At 38.6% G+C, this 24155-nt stretch overlaps 1 protein-coding gene across 1 annotated transcript in view; it reads right to left on the reverse strand.

The window, feature by feature from the left end:
- tbck (TBC1 domain containing kinase) overlaps positions 1 to 24155 on the reverse strand; it is a 60713-nt gene that overhangs the window by 15785 nt on the left and 20773 nt on the right. Inside the window, exon 23 of the mRNA XM_023274009.3 lies at positions 15291 to 15463. Coding sequence (XP_023129777.2) covers positions 15291 to 15463 — 173 coding nt within the window. The remainder of the gene's footprint in view (positions 1 to 15290; positions 15464 to 24155) is intronic.

Consider the following 24155-nt stretch of genomic DNA (forward strand, 5'->3'; position numbering starts at 1 on the left):
GGAGGGGAAATGCTAACAGCGTTATCTGTGAATTTTGCCACACAGTGTGGAAGCCATTTACAAAACAGGGAGGGATTAGAGGGGCCAGCTGCACGACGAGTAGGTTAAATGCCAAAGCTCTGCCATCCATGAAATAAAATGTTTGAAAGCAGCTAACTCCATTGGTCAACTAAGTAATCTTCAGTTCATTCAGCAGTGAAAAACTCACAGCCAGAGACCAGAGATATTTATTTGTCCAGAAAAGGAGTTGAAAGATTTTTTTTTCTTCACAAAGATTTCATTTAACAATTTAGTGAGTTGCTGCCCTGAAACCCAAACGTAAGTACAGAGATTTTTTTTAAAAAGCCTGCAAGACTGTGTGTGGCTATTTTACATGTTCCAAACCCAAATGATGAATATTGGCTCTCTAAGTAAAATTCTAACAGGTTATAAAAGTACACGCAAAGCTGGAACCTCCCGCACTACTTTTTTTTATTGTAATTTTGAAGTATTTCCAGTACACTTAAGTATTTTCATTTTATGCTCCTTTAGTTATATTTACACTCTCCTACATTTCAAACACATTTGTTTTACATTTTACTCTACCATATTTAGAGAGACAAAGATGTTATATGCAAAAAATTATATTATACTCATTGCAGTTGATCAGTCAGCTACAGCACATTGCTGATTGACTAATTTATAAATGATTATTCATTGATTTTTAAAGTTTTTATTCTGTTTTGTTGTCACATATATTTACTGCTGCCTGCCATATCACGTTCAACAGAGGTTGTTTTAAAATGTGCAATATAAATTCACTACGCTTAGATTTGACTTGTTGAACAGTTGATCCATTGATACACCAAGGATGGGTGAGGGATGAGGATGAGTAGTTTTACTTTTGTTCTATTCAATTTTTTGTGCCTTATTTTTCTGTTCTTTTCCTTTGGGTAAAATAAAAATTCTGAACGAAAGGACTTTGCTTCATAATAGAGCATTTGTTAATGTGGCATTTCTGCTTTTACCTGAGCAGTTTATCTTAATGCTTATTACAATGACTCACTGACTCCACACAGGCTTGCAGATTAAATTGGTCTGTACTCTCATTCTTAGGTGCAATATTACTTCAGCAAAACAGCGCCCACACAGTAAATGATTTAGTTTAACATATCAAACTAATTAGTAAAACATCCACGTAAAGTCACTCTAGTTAAGAGTAACAAGGAATAAAGACATTTCTGAAACCCTTCTTTCCTTGTAAACCTTTTAAAACAGGTACAATTTAGTTTTTGTTTAAATGTGATTATGGCAATATCTAATTCTCCATTCTTCACAGTAATAACATCAATTAAACCTGCAAGCAGCAGTGGTCGGGTCCTCGCATGTCCACCAGGTAGCGCTGCGACTGAGAGTCAATTTCGGCCTATGTATCTGGTGAAGGCCAGACTCTGATCACACATGTAAAGTTTCAGGCAGATTGGAGCATGTACAGGCTATTTAGACAGCACTTCCTGTTTCATGGCGAAATATCCAAAATGGCCGCCATTAATGCTGCTTGGAGCGTAGAACATGAAATGACTACCACGTCGTGGTATGACTGTGAATGCAAGCAGCGTGGAACGTGCACTTCAACACTCCAATATGCTTGCCATTTTGGAGCATGTACAGGCCAGTTACACAGCACTTCCTATTTCATGGCAAAACGTTGAAATTCCGTTGGTTGCCATTTCGACGCCTTCAGACTTTTGCAGAGGATTTTGATAATTTTTGATCACCCATGCCTGATGTGCAACCTGGCCAAATTTGAGCTTTCTCAGGGTTACCCTGTTTGAGTTTATAGCTTTTGCAAATGTCCAAAAATGACACAAAATTGTCCAAAATATGAATCATAATTCAAAATGGCTGACTTCCTGTTGGGTTTTGGGTATTTGTGCAAGGGGATTTTTTGTGCATCCTGACAAGTTACATATGTGTACCAAATGGTGCTCGAACCCTAATAATAACATAAACACAGTGAGAATGGAAAAGGAGTTGTGTATCGTTTTCAACAAACAACTTCACTCCGCTCTCTTGAATTATGCACAGCTTGACAGTAGCTATTTAAGAGAACATAAGAGACCACCAGTAGAGCCAAGACCTACATATTCATGAAGTCTTACTGTCATCAACAACATTTTCATTTGGCAAAAGAAAAAGTCACCCACTTCTCAGATTTCTTTTTCAACTTTCAATCTGACATCTAACAACCACTGACAAGTAAACACAAACTAAGTGGAGAAAAAAGTAAGAAAGATCAACGTCTATTTAATGCAATATGACTCATAAGCCCTGCAATAAATACTATTCTGCACATAATGTTCAGTTTTTGTTGGGCCTACTATTCAGATGTTTGTTTTTTGAGTCACATCTACAGTACAATGGTAAAAAGGTTTCACCGTATAAACAGTACATGGTTTATAAAATGTTCAACTGAATTTCATTGAAAAGTGTTTAGAATATGTTCTCCACCTGAATTCTAAATAAGAAAAGGAAAAACTGCAAGAAACCTTACAATATCAAGGTCAGCATTGCTGTGACAAACAACAGATACTGTAGATTCTTGTCTTGTGGCCAATTCAGTCAGCAGCTACACTCTTTAAATAAATGGCATTTGCTGCCAGATGTTTTTTTTTGTTTCTGATTTCCACAAAAACAGGTATTTGTTTTCTAATGTTAGTGGAATTGGTACTTAAATCAGGCGCAATCAAACATATCAACTACAAAACACTGCAGGAAATCTTACATATAATGCTATAATGCTAAAGGATTTCATAAAGAAACCCTGTAAAAACTTGTAATTGCAGTAACACATGGTGATAGTGCTACAGTTGGATCAAAAATCAGCTTTGTCAATATCATCTTGATTCCGAGAAAATACAGAAGTACTGTGTGAGGCAACTTAAAAGTGGGAGTCACGTAAGTTCAGTTTGAGAGTAAACAAAGGTGTAAGTGAACAAGCCTGTTCAGCAAAAACATGACTGTACAGACTAAGCTTACAAATGAAAACAACTGTGACGTGATGAATTATTTTCATTTAGGCAGTAGTCAGTCATCTCACACAACTTTCACCTACATGCCAGAAATTCCTCTTTTCAAAACAAATCAACTACATAACACGGAGCAAAAATGGTAATATTAATTTAAAGATACAGTGTTGCTTTGCAGATTTGACAGTTTAGCTATTTAATAGATTTGATCAACTTTATCTAAAAAAAGAAAATTGTGAGCACAAAGCTGATGAAATACCATGATTGCATTTCATTGTACAGTTTGTTGAGACTACAGAAGGCTGTAAGAAAACAGCAAATATCCAGGTTTTAAGTCTTCAGTCTCTGAAATCAATAAATGTGCTAAATGACAGATACATGATCAGGAATTTGAATACATTTTTACTTAGTCCGTTAGGTGAAGCCTAAGAACTCCTAAATTACATTTATATGCAAAGATTTGAACTAATAACACACAAATTATTGTATTATTCGAGTCCATACTGACAATTCACTGCATAGTTTGACTCTGTTTTTCACAGAAAGCATCTCCTGAATCAAAAAACAAGATCTCAGAAGACTTACAATTAAGAAATGTTGATTTGCATGGATCTGGAAAGAGTCACACAGTCATTTCACAGATTTCAGCTATCCATCAACAGTGTACCAAACTATCTATATATGGAGATGATGAGGTACCGCAGCTTCTTGCCCAAATGAAATAGTGCCCAGCTAAAGTGACTCTAAAGGCATGAAGCAGAATGCTGAATGAGGTAAAAAAAAAATAAAATAAAATAAATAAAAAAAAGAGCTGGTTAACATCTCTGTTAATGAGTCTACCATATGAAAATGATTGAACAGGCACCACAGAGGAAGCTGCTGCTCTCCAAAAACTAACATCACTGCAACATGAGACCCACAGTGCTTAATGTTTTGTGGATGAAATTGAACAGCTTCTCAAAAGAAAAAAACAAAAAACATGCAGCACTAGGTATGGTGTAAAAAGGAGACTGCAAACTGAAATGACAACATCCACTTAAAGGTAGATTACAGAGCATGACGCATCTTGACTTTGGGCTGATTTCTTGCATCTGGATGTGGACAGTTCGGCACCAGAGAGGGAAAAATTAATTCCCAAGTTTATTTAGGTATCTTACAAGAAAATGTCAGGGTGACTGTCCAGCTGAAGCTCAGCAGAAGTGTGATACAGCACAACATGGTCCTACATCCCAAAGTAAATCTACTACAGGACGGTTTAAGACAAACAATATCCACCTTTTGAAGTTGCCACACGGACAAGTCTTGCTGTATTACAGAATGATCTGGCTGCATCTCACTATTATCCTGCTATCGGGGAAAACAATGCTTAGGCTCATTTGTGTTTCATTAAACTGTGGAGCGTGTTCGTTTTCTGAGATAGAAGACAGTGATAGTCATAGGGTGGTGGTGGAGGACTGGCTGGTAATGTGGGGTATAAGCCAACCACTGTCTTCGTGGGAGGAGCTATGGGTTGTTTTGTCTCCTCTGCTTTGGGGTGGGGTTGACTCGGAGTGGGCTGCGTGGGTGCTGAAGTTCCAGGATTCTCTTTCTTGATGAATTGTTTCATCATAAATGCATTGATGAATTGTTTCATCAAGTTTACCAACCAAATTACTATCATCATCTTATCCTCCTTTTTCTCCAACTTGTTTTTTATATGGTCCCACTTGGGTTTTCTAGCCTTTTCCCAAGCTGTCTGCATCTCTGCTAAATCTCCTTTTTCACACATTTTCTCCACTTTTTTCTCTGTTGTGGCCTTGTCCTTGCTGGGGGTGACTCTTTGTATTCTTTCCTTGATTGCCCACTCTCCAGTACTGGCAGGGTCTCATCCTGCCATGGTTGTCCTCTTCTTACTAACGGTGGAAATATAATCAGTCATTTGGTTGAGTTGATCTGACTTCAGTACAGTGTCAGGTCCTGTGGTCAATTCTACATCCATGTCTTCGTAGTAACTGATATGTGGGAGAACGAGTCACCCAATGTGCGAGATTTTAGTTTAAAACTTTAATTTCCCCGAGGTGGCAGACTATTTAGTAATGCACACGGTGTCCATCAAGGGAAACAATCACAATCATTTTAGGTGGAATTAAACAAAGGATGCAGCTTGGGGGTTCCCCTCAAATGGTGACAGGTGGAACAATTTTAGTGGAACACTGGCACACAGGGAGAGAAGCACTGTCATTAAATTAGATAATCCATTTGAAAAAACGAGCTGTGCTGCCTGGCTATATGATCCAAATTCTGTAAAGCTTGAAATTTTCAGTGTGGCAGTTTGATGCCAAGAGGTTGTTGTAGTTGTTTCCTGCGGCAAAGTTGATTCTGAAAACGGTAGGAGGCAGATAGCGGATGGCGAGGTCAAAGCCGGCTGAAATGAGTGGTCAATGGCAGGCTGGAGGTGCTGTGGAAAGTCATTCAAACACACTTCTAAAGAATATGGCTGAGCCAAAGCATTGGGAGGGTCTGATCTGAAGCTAATGGAAACACTTGTTTGAGGTTATTGTGTCCAAAAGACATTAAATCCAAGGTTTCTCTTGCATTTTCCACCACTGACTATGTTCGACTAAGACAGGAAACATTTACCCACCACTAATAAGAAAAATAAAGAAAAGAAGACTAACAAATATTTACTCCTAGTTAAATGTTACTCTAGATTACTGTTCAATTGTCCTTGGGATCTGTGCATTTTTTTCTAATAACTGTCTAGAAAAATAAAAACTATCCATAAAGTGGTGAAAATGGCAAAGTAGCCCAATCTTTCTCTTGTTAAAGAACGCTTTTGAAAGATTATTCACTTGAGTAAAAATGCCTTTTAAGCACGTTTCACAGAAGACCATGAACAAAGTGTAGCTATGACAACCCACCAATGCTAATCTTGTCTGTACACATCACTAAAGAAGAGCTGATGAATGGGTTCAGCTGATGCATTATGTTTGGTAACAGGAAGCTTTCTGTTGAACCTTTCAGTGAATATTCCTCAGCTACATTATGATTTTCCATTAAAAAGTGCTGTAGATAGGAACCAATCATTATTAAAACTAATGAGTTTGCTGGTGGCTCTGTTTGAATGAAAGTGGATTAGAACATTGGACATCTCCATGGAGATGAACAAGCTCATTTGATTGGCTGAGCTTGTATGTTCTAACCAGTAGGGATGAGGGGTAACACCTGGAGATCTAACTGCCTTTCTATACATAGTCACAAATACATAAATATACAGTATTGACAGAAAAACGCAGCTTGTAATTGGTTGGCATTGATGGAACACCACTTGGTGACTTAAATGTCATGATGAGCAGTGAGCGCCAGACAAGAGTGACTTACTGACACTTTGGCATTTCACAGGCCAGACAGTGATGAGGCTGAACCAGAGCAGAGTAAAAGCAGGCAACAAATCTTCTGCAGCGGTTTGTGTTCGTGGAGACTATTGCCGATGGCACACGGTTGCCAAAAAAACAGAACTTCATCACTTAACATATTGAACCAGGAACAGCAGTGTTGTACAGCTTGGATAAAGCTTGATGACAAGGTCAATAGCTCATTTAAAATGCCTTCACACTGCATGCCTAAAACTATGCTGAGATGTTCACATATCAAACAGCACAGTCTGTGTTGCTTTAGCATAACTTCTAAAACAGAACCACATTTTATCTGCCAAGTGTGCAGTCAGAAAAAGAGAAGACAACCATAATTGAGGGCATGATCTGAGAAAAATGCTGACAACAAATAACCCTTAACAGTGGCTACATACACACATACACACATACACCAATTTCCACATAGGAGGATTCAAAAACAAAGAATTCCCTCAGCTTCTCATATACTTCCTGCTTTAATTCTGGCCACACAGCACTTTTCAATATTACTCAAACATGAAGGATTTTTTAGGGGGTAAGGGCAGAAAAAGCAGCCTCTTCTAATGAAAATTCATCTCCATTTTTGCTGACAAAATCAGACATGCTGTCATCCAGACGTGTACTTTAACAACTCAGGTACAGAGGCTGAAATATAAAACTGCTTGAGTGTTGCATAAGAACCTGGCCTTTGCACAAGGTGTGATGATTGAGTTAGTTATAAAATACTCGATTTAAGTCAAAAAGAGCAATGAAGATCTTTGCAGTTGGTAAATATAAGCAACATTATTTTTGAATATATACAAACAAGACTTATCGTACTTTACATATAAATAAGCCTTGATACTGTTACTGACAATAAAACTCAAAAAGAATATGGTTCACTCATATTCATTGTTCACACGTATATTTGTCTGTCTGTCTGTTAGCAACATTACTCAAAAACTGATGAACAGATTTGGATGAAATTTTCAGGGAAGGTCAGAAATGACACAAGGATCACCTCATTAGATTTTGGCAGTGATGCAGCTCATAGTCTGGATCCACAGATTTGGTAAAGATTCCTGTATCATGGTGAGATAGCGGCACGACGTCACTGTAACTATGACAACAAGTGAACACGACATCAGCTGCCTGCTGACGATCACAGCAGGCAGCTGATGTGTGATCTTACTACAAATCCACTGCTGCCAGACTTATTGGGACTGATCCATTGGTAATGATACAAGGAACAATCGATTAAATTGTGGGGGTGTTTCCGAGTCCCATCAATTCCCGCCACCCGCTACATATTTAGGACACGTGATTTGTTATCTGTACATAACGCACACATGCATAACACTTGCCTGTGCTCAACACAAGGTCATTTTGTTTGTGGGTACATCTATATTAAATGGCCACATTCTATGACGCCGTGATTTCTGCCACAAATTTTTCAAGATTTCAGCCGTCAGAAATGATACGACGACTGAGCAGCCTTTACAGAGCACTCCGCTCTCTGAGTGCTTTTCTTGTTAGCAATGTGTCTATTTTCCATGACATGCACTGGTGTAAAAGAAAGGAAGTCCATGTTTTAACCATTTTTTGCAACACTATGTTACATTAGTGACCAGCATCACAAATAATAAACAAGAAAAGCACTCAGAGAGCGTAGTCCTCCCCCAAGGCTGCTCAGTCGTTGTATGATTTCCGACAGATAAGTCCTGATAAGTCTGCAGTGGTTGATTTGTAGTAGGATCGCAAGCATGTCATCGTCGGCAGGCAGCTGAAATAGTGTTCACTTGTTGTCATAGTTATAGTGACACCGTGCCGCTATAATACAGAAATCTTTAACAAATCCGTGAATCCAAAGTATTATTATTATTATTATTATTATTATTATTATTGCTGTTGTTATCAGTTTATTTAAAAAGGGACCATGTACAATATTATACATAAATGTTTCCATTTCATGTATTGCAACAGAGTTAGCTTTCGGCTAATTTCCATCTGCAGTCCCTTAAGCCACATCACTGCCAAAATCTAATCACTTGGTCCTTGTGTCATTTCTGACCTTCCCTGCAAAGTTACATACGCCAATCGTCACATAACTCCGCCATGTTCCTTGGCGGAGTAATAATCACTCAACATTAACACTAATAGTTAAGGCAAAGCTAACTATTACTTACAAAGCACTCTCAAAACATTGCAAATGCACCTTTTCAACCTTTATGCAACAGTTTTGACAAAGATGATATCTATCGTTGAAATGTTATTTGAAGCCCTCAAGTTGTTGCACTTTTGGATTTTCAGTGGAAACATGCGACACGTCCTGACATGAGCAACAGCAACTCTTGCAGAACATGCTGATACAGCTGAAAGTAACAGCTGGTGCAACAAAACATTATGTTCATCTACGTATGCCTGTGTCATCTGATGCAATCTGTAAGAAATATTTCCAAAGACTTGGGTTATTCGGACAGTAGCTGCAAATTTTGGGATGATGCTTTATCTCTGAAAATCAGATAACATCATATATTATCAACAAAACTACATTTAATAAGCTGCAAAATGCTACAGGTTATTGCAGAGATTTTGCATGAGATTACATCAAATATTGTATATATTCTAGCTGTGTCCGCGTGACTCTGTCTAAGTCTATGCAAGTGAAAGTAAGTGAAGACGGATCAGTTTTAGCCATTTACTATAAATCACACCCTACCTAATTAGGAATGCTCAACTCACTCAGACTTGTACGTGTTCATGCTAAGATTTAATGCACAAGCACTGAAAGACTGGAACCAGGGAGCATTCCTGTTTACTCATGGACATCCATTCACTCAGTCACTGAAATATAAGCTTTAACAGCTGTTCGATGACAGTGAGCAACACATCTCCACAGGCTTCCAAGCACTGTGCTGCATTTTGATTTATTTTAACATGTCAAAGCCGCCAATGTTCACGATGATTTGGTGGCCAAAACACACACAGGACTCGTTATGTGAGCAACAGTGGGTTGCAAATGTGCAAAATTTATCATGTGTTGAGATGGATCACTTACACTGAACATGTGGGAACACATTCAGCTGCACAAAGGTGGTACTGCCTAAAAGTCACGACTCACTACAGCAATCTTTACTTACAAATACATGTGAGAAAGATTAACTAAATAACAGAACTGATTGCAAAAAAATCCGGTCTAAGACTAATGGCTTTTTATTAATGATACAGTTCTGCAATACTTTCTGTTTTGCATTCTCTTGCTACTGACGGAAAAAAAGGAGACCGACAGCTTGTTTTCTCCTATTCAGTCACTCAGCCCAAGCTGACTGGACAGCAGCTGTCCACTGAGATGGATGTCTGTTCACTACGAGGGCTGAGAATCTGCTGACAGGGCCTCCTGCTCTGTTACCAGAGAGAGGGGCAATAGGAAGGTATGTAACACAAACATACAGGATATCCATCAGTTCAGTTTCAGCTGTGCCATTTTTCTGAATATTTTTGGCACAGAAAATGGCAGACCTGACAGTTTGACAGTGGGTCTACATGTCTGCAGCTGCAATCAGTGTTATGTTGCAAATGTTGTATAATTTTGGAAGACGGCGCATGTCCAAGTTTATTCCTTATTTTTTTAATTCTTGTTCTTTCAGAATCATCTTGGAATATTTTTATGCAATAAATGTATCCATTTCATTTAGTTTCAGCTTATTATACATTCACAATATCTTCAAACAGCAGTAAGGTGCACACATGTACACTGAAACAGGCCCTGTTTGCTGTTCTACAGTCTCATTGCACACATGGTATTGATGTGTATCATATGAGTCTGTGGTCACTCCGGTTATGAGGCTGACATTTGAATGCGGTTCAGTTCCACCTCAGTCTTTTCACAGGAAGAGCTGGGGTGCACGTAGATGCAAACATGGATCAATGCCACCACCCATACAAATGAGCCTCGGCTGAATGAGAAAGATTACAGCAATCACTTGGGCACACAGCAGATAGGACTGACAGGAGTGTTTGTGAGCTTTCTGGACATGATGTGTTCAGATGTGAAAGGCAAACAGGGTTGCATCACAAGAAATAAACAAAGACAAATGCCGGTGTGAAGAATCAAATCAATAACCACTTCTCAAAACTGATGCTCGTTTATGCTTGTGTGGTTCATTTTAATTGTAAATACATTTATTCCTGTATGTTAGAAGGGACAGATCTAGCACTTGCTCTTGTTGAAGTCAAATAAACTTTGCTTTGGACAAAAGCATCTCTCAAATTAATCTGAGTAGACTTTGTTTTGTAACCACATATTGTAAGTGATGCTAGAAGAACTCCTTCCATGACAGCAACACAACTGAAAACCTAAGTGGAGTTACTCTGCTGCTCTGCAGGCAGATTCTGATCAATGAAAAGAACAAGTGCTGGGTAACTTTGTCTGTGAAACAAGAATTCAGAAGCTCTGACTAAACAGAAAACAAACTGTTTGGACATTATTTCACAAAGACAAGGTTAAACTTTGCCACATACTCTACAAAGGAATTGAACTGACCTATTCCCACCACTTAAATGAATGGATGCAAGAGGAAAAAAAAATGTTGATTTAGATGAACGTTTTACTTTTTCTGATGATTTGTGTTGGCATAATAAAGTTGGGAATTGCATCCATTTAATATTGCATCTAATTTCCACTGAAATGTCTTTGTTAGTTGACTGAAAACTAAATTCAAGTTGATGTAGCTTAAAGAAATTGGCTTAGTGACTGTTCTTAACCATGAGCTCAAGATTTGCAATCCTCTTCTTCATCATAACATGCCTAGACTATTTTAATCAGTTAGAATTGGTAAATAAAACTTCTTTGAATTAAGAAGAAAAGCTTATTCCTTCAACTCAATCTAGTTTGGTGGCTGAACATGATTTAATGAGAAATTGACATAAGAGTACAAATTGTTGCATTTATAAAATATATATTATTATATACACTACTGGTTAAAGATTTTAGAACATTTTTTTCCATTTTTTTAATCGAAATTCAAGTAGTTCAAGTCCAATGAACAGCTTGAAATGGTACAAAGGTAAGTGGTGAACTGCCAGAGGTTAAAAAAAAAGGTAAGGTTATCAAAACTGAAAAATAATGTACATTTCAGAATTATACAAAAAGGCTTTTTTCAGGGAACAAGAAATGGGTTAACAACTTAAAGCTGTTCTGCAGCAATGGAGGTTGATCAGCCTTGAAAGTTGGTGCTACCAAATCCTACAGGTGTCCCAACTTTTCTTGATTACTTACAACCCCCTCTGTCTGCATAAAAATAGTGTTGGAACACACCGTGGCACCAAACCCTCCAGAGCATTATTTGAACAGTATTGTACTGCAGAAAATAATGTGCTGCTATAAAAATAGAGTAAAAAGTAAAAATAGAGAGGAAAAGGTAATTAACAATAGAAGAGAGACAGACCATCATAACGTAAAAATGTAGGTCTTTCCTACAGAGAAATTGCAAAGAAAGTCAAGGTGTCAGTGAGTGGAGAATCAGAAGACAAGTTTCTGAGAGTCAACAGCTTGGTGATAGGAGGCTCACAGGACAACAGCTTCAAGCACAGCTTCATAGTGGTCGAAGTAAGAAGTCTCAGTTTCAACTGTGAAGAGAAGACTTGGAGTTGCAGCTTTGACAGGTCGAGTTGCAGAAAGACATTGCTAAGACATCAGAGGAAGAAAAAGAGTCTTGTCTGGGCTATGAAACATCGCCAATGGACTACTGAAGACTGGAAGAAGGTATTATGGACTGAAGACTCAAAATTTGAAAACTTTGGTTCATCACACAGGATTTTTGTACACCGCTGTTGAGAAGGAGAAAGGATGGTTCCTCAGTGTGTGACATCAACTGTCAAACATGGAGGAGGAAGTGTGATGGTCTGAGGCTGTTTTACTGGATCCAGGGTCTGTGATTGTACAGAGTGAGAGGAACCCTGAACCAAAACATCTACCACAGCATTCTGCAGCACCATGCAGTATCCTCTGGTATGTTCCTAGTTGGTCAGGGGTTCATCCTACAGCAAGATAATGACCCAAAACATAAGTCCAAGCTTTGCCAGAACTACCTTAGAAAAAAAGAACAAGATGGTAAACTTGAAACCATGGAGTGGCAGCACAGTCTCCAGACTTAAACCCCATGGAGCTGGTTTGGGATGAACTGGACAGAAGAGTGAAAGCAAAGCAGCCTACAAGAGCCACACATTGATGGGAACTTCTGACACAGAGTTGGAAATAGAAATATGAGATGGCATTCATATTACATGCATCTAGATTAAAGAGAGAATAAATTCAGCATCATTAATGGTTATTATTGATGGTAATTCCTCATTATCTTAAGATATTACAAGGAAATGACAATTGCAATAAATTCCATTCTAATATTCACAAGTATTCACAAGTATACTAAGCTGTACTATTAACTTATTTTCCATCAAAACAGAACTTCACCTTAATATTACATATTATAATTCTGCACCTATCTGCTTAAAATTATTACAGTAAGATTTTACACTGATGGAATAACACACAAAAAAAACTAATGCTTGTTTTTTTATAATCCATTGAATAATTCAGGTATTAAATTTCATCTGATCTCATTTCCGTCTGTTCTTGTTTTAGCTGACTCCCTTTGTCTTAAATCTTAATAGTTGTATGTATTCTTAATGGCTTTACTATTTTGATAATTTACGATTTCTACAGACAATCTGTTTGCATGCCTTAAACTTCTGTTCATTTGTATTTCTGCTCGCCTATATTATAAATGAGGCCTCTGCCTCAATGTAGCTTGAGTTTGAATAAATTATTTCTGATTGATTCAGACCCATTGTTACTGAGAGAATATTCAGACCTTGCAGCACATAGTCAGTCTACATTTATGTATATTTTCTGCAGTTATTACCCTGAGACGTTTCCTCTTCTATTCTTTTACAAAATGAAAAGACAATTTTACCAAGGTGTTCTCAATGCTTTTACTAGGATAATGCCTCTGAAAACACTAAAACATTAACTTGTCATTTTTATTACTAAGCTGAAATCTAAAGTGTTGAATGGTTTTGTGTTTTCAGATGAAGATTGTCCCTAAGTAGATACGTAAACTTACAGAATGTGATGACCTTTAATTGAGGTTCAAGAGTTTTTATTTGTCACATCATACAGGATGTGCGGTGAAATGCAAAGCGACTGTTCTCAAGGCTGTGCAGTAACAGGAAAACATTATGAAGGACAAATAAACCGCAGTGCACATTGTGCAAGAGGGTAGTTGTGCATGTGTATGTGTGTGTTTATGTATCAGAGCGTTGGTGTGTGTGTGTTCATAGACCTACATGTTATTTACATACACCGTCTGCCAAAAAAAAAGTCATCTCTTGGATTTAACTGAGCAAATAGATAAGAGCCTTCCATTGGATAATTACTGCAGTGATGAATGTGTTTCAGCTGCAACAACTTATTTAATCCTAGCTGATGCAGAGAGTAGCTTCTCATTTCTTAAACAACCATGTTGGAAGACATATCCTGTGGTCATGGAACGGATGTTAATCTGTCTCAGAAGTGTCAAATTATTGACCTGCATCAAGCAAAGAAAACAACTAAACCAACTTTCTGAAACCACTAAAATCGGGTTGAGAACCATCCAACGCATTATTAAAACCTGAAGGATAGTGGTGAACCATCATCTTTGAGAAACAAATGTGGTCGGATCAAACTCTTAGATGATCGTAGGAAATCAACAGCAGAACTCAGGGCTATGTGTTTTAGGGAAAGTAAGAGCATTTCCACACGCACAATGCGAAGGGAACTCACAGCTGTTTAATTGGGCCTAAACAGCTGTGTAGCTCTAAGAAAGCCAGAAAATAGGCTTCAGTTTGGTAGGTAGCATGGAGATTGGACTCTAGAGCAATGGAAGAAGGTCATGTGGTCTGATGTTTCAGAGTATTGGGCGCATCAGGGTAAGAAGAGAGGCGGATGAAGTAATGCACCCATCATGGCTAGTGTCTACAAGCCTGTGGGGGTTCGGGTTATGTTCTGGGGTTGCTGCAGTTGGTCAGGTCCAGGTTCAGAAACGTTATGTGCAAAAAAAGAGTGAGGTCAGCTGACTACCTAAGCATACCTAAGCAAAAATACCAGGTCTTTCCATCAGTGGAGTTTTTCTTCCCTGATGACATGGACATGTTCCAAGATGATGATGCCAGGATTCATGGGGCTCACATTGTGAATGAGTGAATCAGGGAGCATGAGACGTCATTTTCACATATGGATTGTCCTCCACAGAGTCCAGACCTCAGCTCTATTGAGAATCTTAGGGATGTGCTTGAGAAGACTTTGCGTAGCGGTCCGACTCTCCCATCATCATTATAAGGTCTTGGTAGAAAATTTAAAAAAATTTTTCAAAACGATGCCACAGCGAATGTGTGTCGTTCTCAGGGCTAAAGGCGGTCCAATGAAATATTAGAGTGTGTAACTTTTTTTTTCGATGGACAGTGTACTTACATTAGTCAAGTATGCTGCAGTACTGATGACGTGATATGCCGTATACAAAATCCTGTCTCTAACTTCCTGTTCATTTTCTCTGAAACCTGTGTTGAGGCCTTAAACAACCAACAAGCTCGTTGGATGAGACCACTTATTACTTCAGCTAACAAATACTTGGAACAAAGTCTTCTACTCGCTGAAGATGGCACAACAATTCACAAAAAACACCAAGACAGAAGCAAAAGGGAATTGTTGTATCGGTCTCTCGTGAATTAATCTCAATTATCAGTGACTCATTAAATGAAGCAGTATGCAGATAATCACTTTAGGGCTTTGTTAAGCAAAAGTGGGCAACTTAAAATATATGAATTCAGCTTTTTTTGTAAAATGTGTGAGTGTGAGATGACTAAAACTCACCAGGTCTGTCTTGGGCATGTCCTGGTAGTCGGATGAGTAGTATGTTGTCGTTTTCCCAAAGCCATTGTCACCAGCGACCTTTGAAGGCTGAGCGTGCTGTCGGTACGTAGCGCTCTTTGGAGTCCAGCAGAACAGGGTGATGGATTCACGGACACAGCGCTCAATGTCAATTTCTGTGAAGCAAAATAGACAGGAAAGAAATATAAAAATGTCACTTTACAACTCTGGAGTCCCAAACTGTCAGTAAGATCATGAATGACAAAGAAGCCATGCTATCATTGCAAAATATTCTGGTGTTTAGTCGGTATAATGTGTATTTATCTTCTTAGTTTATCTTTAATTTATCTTTAGTTTTTTACAAAACAACATGAACACCCTGAAATTTCTTAAGAAAAATGAATTCAATTTCAAAAACATCAATGTGTGTACCAAATTTAATGGCAATCCACTCAGTGGCTGTCAAGAGATTTCAAGCGAAACAAACCACTCAGAACAGACAGGATTCTACTAATCTGTAAATTCTCACTTATTACTGTCAGCAGTTTACTTCAGCAAATCTGCTGTGTGAAGAATATAAATGAGTGGGGAAAAAATGAATGGATACAAAAAAAATGTAATTTAGTTACAAAGCATAACAGATGATGCAAATGTAATGTGGGAGGTGTAGTTGCAGAAGTGAGCGGCTTGACCTTGGCATTTTGCTGCCATTAATAGTCTTAAGTAGTCATCCAGCAGCGCCAGTGGCTCTTTAATAACTGCCCATCGTTCAGCTGCCATCTTTCATCTCCGCTCTCATCCCAAAATAAGTTTTCAGTGCAAAGCAAAAATTCTTCTTTCTCCCCTGAATGCCTCTGCAGCAGTATCCATCCTTCTCCTGCTTCTTGCATAGAGAATAGAGAGGATTAGGGAACAGGGACTCACTGGATTAGCCGAGGATTTGGATAAATTAGGAATTCTTTCTTTCACAATCTTTCACACTGACAGCCTCTCTCTTTCACTTTGCTTTTTCATATCTAATATGCAAGTCAGGCTAATGACCGCTCCTTGGTGTGACCTGCACCTGGCCCAGACTCAAGTGAAATTATATAGAAGATGAATCTGCTCCCCCTCCTCTCTCCCATAGCAGCAAGTCAAGGTTAGGGGGTTGTCAGCTCTCATGGGATGGGACCGCACAAACTCAGTTACAAGGTCCATTCCAGTGAAAAACATGCTGGTGGTCTGAGTTCCCCAAGCGACAGGCTTGCAGGCAGTTCAGGGAAACACATTTTCCCTCCCTAGTGCAATGAACGGTGCATGCAATCACTCCTCCCGCTAAAAGAGGCAGAAATGAGGAAGAGGAGATTGATAGCAGCTGTAACAAGCCCTGGGCTCAGCTGGGCATTCCAACACAGCCAATTTCGTTAAGGGGCAATTTTTCTTTTTTGTCAGACAAAATTACATTCTAGTAATTATGTATAGGTGCTGATTGTGGGTTGCGACTTCTTGCCACAAATAGTAGAATAGCAAGATTAGCTAAGAGGCACTTATGGGCTTTTCAGAATTGGGCTGACAAAACTAACAACAACTGTCAATTCCTTTTCCTGCTTTTCATTTCTGTAGCTCTCTAATTGCAATCCATGATGACACTGGCAATAATAGGTGTGATTGCCGGTATGTAGGAATGATTATCTATTGTCCAGGGGTTTGCCCATCAATCCGTCATACAGTAATACTATTTGTCATTCATAATTTGTTATCAAAACCAGAGGGACTGGCGCTCTATTCCATTTCAAAGTCGCACTAAAATATTAAGTGTGTATGCATAATGCACTAATATATATGCATGTTCTATCACCAGAGCATTCCAGTGGTTACTTGTGTGAATGATGAGCGTTGTGATTGTACGGCTTCAAATCATCCAGGTATCATTCTTGCATCAGATTATATTTCTTCACTCAGCTGATATGCATCGCTACTTATGCACCATCTCACACTGAAGAAATCAATCTCAAATGAGTGTTCAGAGCCATCATGTATTATTCTAATGCATCAAATTTCTTAATGTTGGGTCCATTAGATTAAAAAGAGGACACACTTGTATGGACAATATTAGCTGCAGTGCCTGTACAAACATGCTTCCTATAAGAGGTGTCAAAAGAGTAAAAATAAAACCTCTTCAAATATTTTTTGATTGTACTAAAAATGATTGTGGCTTGATTATTTGGGATATATACTTCATCCACAAAGTTGTGCTCCAAGTGAAGGATACAGATTCATGATACCTGAACTGAAACTGAACTGAAAAGAAAAGAATCACTTTGGAGAAATACAGCTGTCATCACTATTTTCAGACTTGCATTAGATCTAACAAGACGATGTCAGATGGTGAAAATGGTGCCTGTCATTTGAAATATACAGTAATTTGTGTTTTATTCTTTCAAATAAAACGTACCCTCTAAAACTGTACAGATATATTCGTGAAGAAATGTTGTGTTTTTATTATTTTGTTTTACATCATGAAATTGTATACAAAGGAGCCTGTCAGTCTTCGAAGGCTGTTAATTGCACACTGGCACCAGTCAGAGACTCTAAGTGACATTATTTCATTTTTGGTGCGACAACAAAAAATAACAAAATCATTTCTCCTTATTACTAGTAAGTGTAGGAATGTTGCTCCTAGTTTAACTTTCAGCACAATTAATTGAGCAAATCTGAGATGATTAAGAAATATGGCTTCATGTAAACATACACGGCATGCACAATTATTTGTATTCTATCCTCATCATTACCTCTATGCACATCTCCACCTCCAAACTATATAAATGTGAATGCTTACAGGAAGTAGTCATTTTTCTGGTCATCTGTAAATGTGCAGTGAAGGAGGGTCCATCCAAATATTCGGATCTCAAAACTAATATCCGGATAATCCGTGTATAATCCGTGTATGGTTCGCTTGTTCGTTTTTCCATTTCAAAATAAAATCTAAAAAAAACAATTAACCACAATGTTTTTTTATTTTTCCGTTTTTAAAACCTAAATGTTGAAATGTATTATTTAACTAATGAAAAAACCACAGCGTTGGTTTTTTGCTCTAGCTTTTTAAACCCAAAATACAAAATACAGCTGTTGTTTTATTTTGTAGCAACACTAGAAGTCGCCGAGGAAGAACAGTTTAGAGCTGGTCTGGACCATTTCTAAGTGAACCCAAACTTTTGAATGGTAGTGTACCTTTCAGATGGATGCAGCATGAATGAAACAGCTAAACTACTGAGGCGTGATCACAAATCAAATGTTTTAGTGCAAATAGTCAAGAGGTGTGCAAAAAATGCATGGAGAGTAAAAGGCGCAAATGAACTATAAAAGACTTGAGAAAATGAAATGTGAAGCCACAAAAAGGCCACAATCCTCCAGTGAAAGCATATTCTAGAGCAACTGTCAAGTGTCAAGTGAGACACGGCCACAGTGAAGAAGGCTAAAACAGGATTCACATGTTGACGCGTCAAGATTGGGCTCGTAAATATATTTCAAAGGTTTCATGGATAGATGATGTGAGAGTGGCTCCATAATGAAGCAGATGGATGAACCCGTACCTGAATCACTAGCAGACTGAGGATTCGAGTCAGGTGCCAGTTAGGTGGCGGAGGGGCAATGGTTTTATTAAGGATGAGCAAGTTGGTCGATACTGTTGCCTAGCAGCTAGAAGATCCCCGGTTCGCATCCCTGCCTTCCCGGGATCTTTCTGCATGGAGTTTGCATGTTCTCCCTGTGCATCAGTGGGTTTTCTCCAGGTTCTCCGGCTTCCTCCCACTTTCCAAAAATACATACGAAATTGTTGGTACCCCTCGGTTAATGAAAGAAAAACCCACAATGGTCACAGAAATAATTTGAATCTGACAAAAGTAATAATAAATAAAAATTCTATGAAAATTAACCAAAGAAAATCAGACATTGCTTTTGAACCGTGGTTCAACAGAATTATTTCAAAAAATAAACTCAAGAAATAGGCCTGGACAAAAATGATGGTACCCCTAGAAAAGACTGAAAATAATGTGACCATAGGGACATGTTCAATCAAGGTGTGTCCTCTAATTAGCATCACAGGTGTCTACAAACTTGTAATCAGTCAGTCGGCCTATTTATAGGGTTACAAGTAGTCACTGTGCTGTTTGGTGACATGGTGTGTGCCACACTAAACATGGACCAGAGGAAGCAAAGGAGAGAGTTGTCTCAGGAGATTAGAAAGAAAATTATAGACAAGCATGTTAAAGGTAAAGGCTATAAGACCATCTCCAAGCAGCTTGATGTTCCTGTGACTACAGTTGCACATCCATCCATCCATCCATTATCTATACACCGCTTAATCCTCACTAGGGTCGCGGGGAGGGGCTGGAGTCTATCCCAGCTGACTCGGGCGAAGGCAGGGGACACCCTAGACAGGTCGCCAGTCTGTCGCAGGGCTACATATATAGACAAACAAGCACTCACACAATCACACCTACGGGCAATTTAGAGTAATCAATTAACCTCAGCATATTTTTGGACTGTGGGAGGAAGCCGGAGTACCCGGAGAAAACCCACGCATGCACAGGGAGAACATGCAAACTCCATGCAGAAAGATCCCGGGAAAGCCAGGACGCGAACCAGGGACCTTCTTGCTGCAAGGCGAAAGTGCTAACCACTACGCCACTGTGCAGCTCACAGTTGCACATGTTATTCAGAAATTTAAGATCCATGGGACTGTAGCCAACCTCCCTGGACGTGGCTGCAGGAGGAAAATTGATGACAAATGGAAGAGACGGATAATACGAATGGTAACAAAAGAGCCCAGAACAACCTTTAAAGACATTAAAAGTGAACTCCAAGGTCAAGATACATCAGTGTCAGATCGCACCATCCGTCACTGTTTGAGCCAAAATGGACTTCATGGGAGACGACAAAGGAGGACACCATTGTTGAAAACAAATCATTAAAAAGCCAGACTGGAATTTGCCAAACTGCATGTTGACAAGCCACAAAGCTTCTGGGAGAATGTCCTATGGACAGACCAGACAAAACTGGAACTTTTTGGCAAGGCACATCAGCTCTATGTTCACAGACGCAAAAATGAAGCATATGAAGAAAAGAACACTGTTCCTACTGTGAAACATGGAGGAGGCTCTGTTATGTTCTGGGGCTGCTTTGCTGCATCTGACACAGAGTGCCTTGAATCTGTGCAGGATACAATAAAATCTCATGACTATCAAGGTATTCTAGAGAGAAATGTGCTGCCCAGTGTCAGAAAGCTTGGTCTCAGTGGCAGGTCATGGGTCTTGCAACAGGATAATGATCCAAAACACACAGCTAAAAACATCCAAGAATGGCTAAGAGGAAAACATTGGACTATTGTGAAGTGGCCTTCTATGAGCCCTGATCTAAATCCTATTGAACATCTGTGGAAGGAGCTGAAACACGCCGTCTGGAGAAGGAACCCTTCAAACCTGAGACAACTGGAGCAGTCTGCTCATGAGGAGTGGACCAGAATACCTGCTGAGAGGTGCAGAAGTCTCATTGACAGTTACAGAAATGGTTTGATTGCAGTGATTGCCTCAAAATGTTGTGCAACAAAATATTAAGTTAAGGGTACCATCATTTTTATCCAGGCCTGTTTCATGAGTTCATTTTTTAAAAATAATTCTGTTAAACCACGGTTCAAAACCAATGTCTGATTTTTATTGATTAATTTTCATGGAATTTTTATTTATTATTACTTTTGTCAGATTCAAATTATTTCTGTGACCATTGTGGGTTTTTCTTTCATTAACCGAGGGGTACCAACAGTTTTGTCCATGTGTGTATGTTGAGGTTAATTGGTAACTCTAAATTATTCATAAGTGTGAATGTAAGTGTGACTGTCTCTATGTGTAGCCCTATGATAGACTGGAGACCTGACTAGGTGTCCCCTGCCTTTGTCCTAAGTCAACAGGGATAGACTCCAGGCCACCATGACCCTAATAAGGATTAAGCGGTGTGTAGATAATGGATGGATAGTTGAGAAAGAAGTTAAGAAACGGAGGAACGAGTCGAATATTTGGTTCGATTCACAACATCCGACAGCGGGTGGGGGGGACGAGCCGAATATTAGGATTGGTGGATATCGTAACATCTGACGTCGGGCGAACTGACGAGATGAATACCGATCGTGCGACATCATCCGATGGGGTGGGGTGGAATCTGAATATTCAGATCTCAAAATAAATATTCGGACACCACCGTCACAACCGACTATTCGGATATTCGGGTCCAGCCCTAGTTGCATATACCACATAAATTGAGAATAAACAAGTGAGTTGGGACAAATTCTTTGTAATTTAGTTGCCCTAAAATTCTGCACAATTAGATATTCACTAAGAAATGACAAAATGTATTTTGCTAAATATTCAGATTTGAGATTCAGTCACATATTGGATTGAGAGTATTGTGGTTGTTAAACAATAAAATGAATCCTGAGGGATACAGTTTGCTCGATCATTGTGCATACGGTGTACTCAGGACACTGTCCAGGCCCATCTTAATGTGAGAGGTGTGAAAGATTTACCCTTCTTTTATTATACGTTGTTTTTAAAATGCTCCACATCAAACCACTGGCCTTAAACCTTAGCTGTATGCACATGCGTCATATGTCAAACTTGTAATACCAAGTCATTGCTATACCACTGTTACTTCTTCTGCTTCTGCTAGTGTTTTTCAAGGTGTCTCTGCGTGCAGTGTTTCCATAAGCAGATTCAGCAACGCGTGGTTGTTTTTCTCAGAGCTAAATGTCTATAACTAGAGCTCATCAGTTCTGTACCCATCTCGGCTCATTGAGGCAGATGCTAATGTCCCGTGAAGGCAAATGCCGCTGCATCATCAGTAAACACACAGTTCCTGTCAGCTGGAGAGTCTCTCTGGTCCATAGTGAATCAATGAAGTCTCCAAACAGGACAGAGTTGCATAGATTACCTGAGGCTACGAGAATAAGCAAATGGGAATCACAAAATGAGATTAATAGTCAACAAATGGCAAGCTGAGATGTATTGCTGGCTGCGAGGCAGAGTGTTGCAGCACAGGTAACCCGTTTCACATTCTGTTTTATTTCATACTCTGATATACTGAGAGTCAAATTAATCACAAAACTTAACTAAATACAAGTCAGCCATGTTTCAGTCATTTTTAATAGTCTACAGCAGGGGTGTCAAACTGCTTTAATTTTTGGGGCCACATTCAGCCCAATTTGATCTCAAGTGGGCCGGACCAGTAAAATCACAGCATAGTAACCTATGAACAACCACAACTCCAATTTCTTCCTTTGTTTTAGTGCAAAAAAGGTATGTTCTGAAAACGTTCATATTTACAGAACTATCTTTTACAAAGTATTATGAACAAACTGAAATTTGTTAAGAAAATGAAATTCAATTTCAATAACATTATGCCTCAGTTTATCATTTACACATTACAACTTACAGATCGCAGTTTGTCTATAAAGACACAAACATTTAGCCACAGGTATCTGGAACTGAATGATATCGTATTTTATTTTATGATCAAAACAACAAAAGTCGGACAAAAGAAGACAAAACATCACAAAAACAAGACACAAAGCAACATAAAGGGACAAATGACACAAGCAAGACAAACAAAAGACACAAAACAACAAAAACGAGACAAAAAACAACAAATAAAATAAAACACAAAATGACAAAAATAAGACTAAAAACACAAGTGAGACAAAAAGGAAACACAAAATGACAAAAACAAGAAACGACAAAAACGTGATTCAAACGACAAGTCAGACAAAAAAAACTCAAAACAAGACTAAATATTACAAAAACAAGGCACAAAACAATAAAAGAACAATAAGCAATCTAGTATTTTACGTTATGATCAAAACAACTTGTCATGGTCTAGAAATTATTTTGAAATTTATAGTTTTACAAATTTACAGTTTGCAGTTAATATCTTCTTTGTAAGTTTTGCACTTTACACAGTCGTTCCGTGGGCTGGTTTTGGCCCGCGGGCTGCATGTTTGACACCCCTGGTCTACAGAGTCGAGCACACCTATTTGTAAAAAAGAATTTTATCTGTATGTACAATGACGAGTTGCAATATGCAGTATATAATTCACCTAACATAATAATTTGCGGAACCAAATGTGACTATTATTTTCTCTGAATCTAGATCTCTCCTCTCCATTGGAACAGTGGCAACTATAGACTCCACCGTGTTACGTGTAATAGGCTTGTCACTGAGAATTATTGTCACCAGCCTCATTTACTGCCTCGAAAGAGGGAACGAGAAGAGTGTGTGTGAATCATGTTAGAGCTACTGTCCTGCAATATTATCTTGACTGTTAACTTTTATTCTGACAGTTGCAGACAGAAATAGACATGGGGCAGGTTTTATTTCACAACTAAATATCAAGTCTACTTATGCATCTTTCCATAGTTTAGCCATCTGTGTGAACTTTAAATAAAGACAAATTTAAGTAATGCAAGGCCACGAAGTACAGGCTGTACAAGCTAAAAGTAACACAAATCATAATGATGCGTACTGGGCATGAATGGTACACAGTGGGGCTTGATGAGTTCATTCAAAACCAGGTTTAGACAATCACCTAAGTGTAACATTGCTCAGTATGAAATTACAACTGCCAGAGTTTAATGTAAGTACAGTTCTAAAACGTCTGCTGAATATAGTCTGTAATTCTTTCCTGGAGTGCTTCACATGCAAATTAAATCAGCTATGTTCTACATGTTTTGAGAATAGATGTGAGATAATCGATCTCAAAAACATTCCCAGTGTTTTGTGCTTTTGTGAGTGCTACACAGAGGGAGAGAGCTAGATCCTATTTTTCTTCTTTTATAATGTCCA

The sequence above is a fragment of the Amphiprion ocellaris genome, chromosome 4 (assembly GCF_022539595.1).
Source record: "Amphiprion ocellaris isolate individual 3 ecotype Okinawa chromosome 4, ASM2253959v1, whole genome shotgun sequence".
Classification (NCBI taxonomy): domain Eukaryota; kingdom Metazoa; phylum Chordata; class Actinopteri; family Pomacentridae; genus Amphiprion; species Amphiprion ocellaris.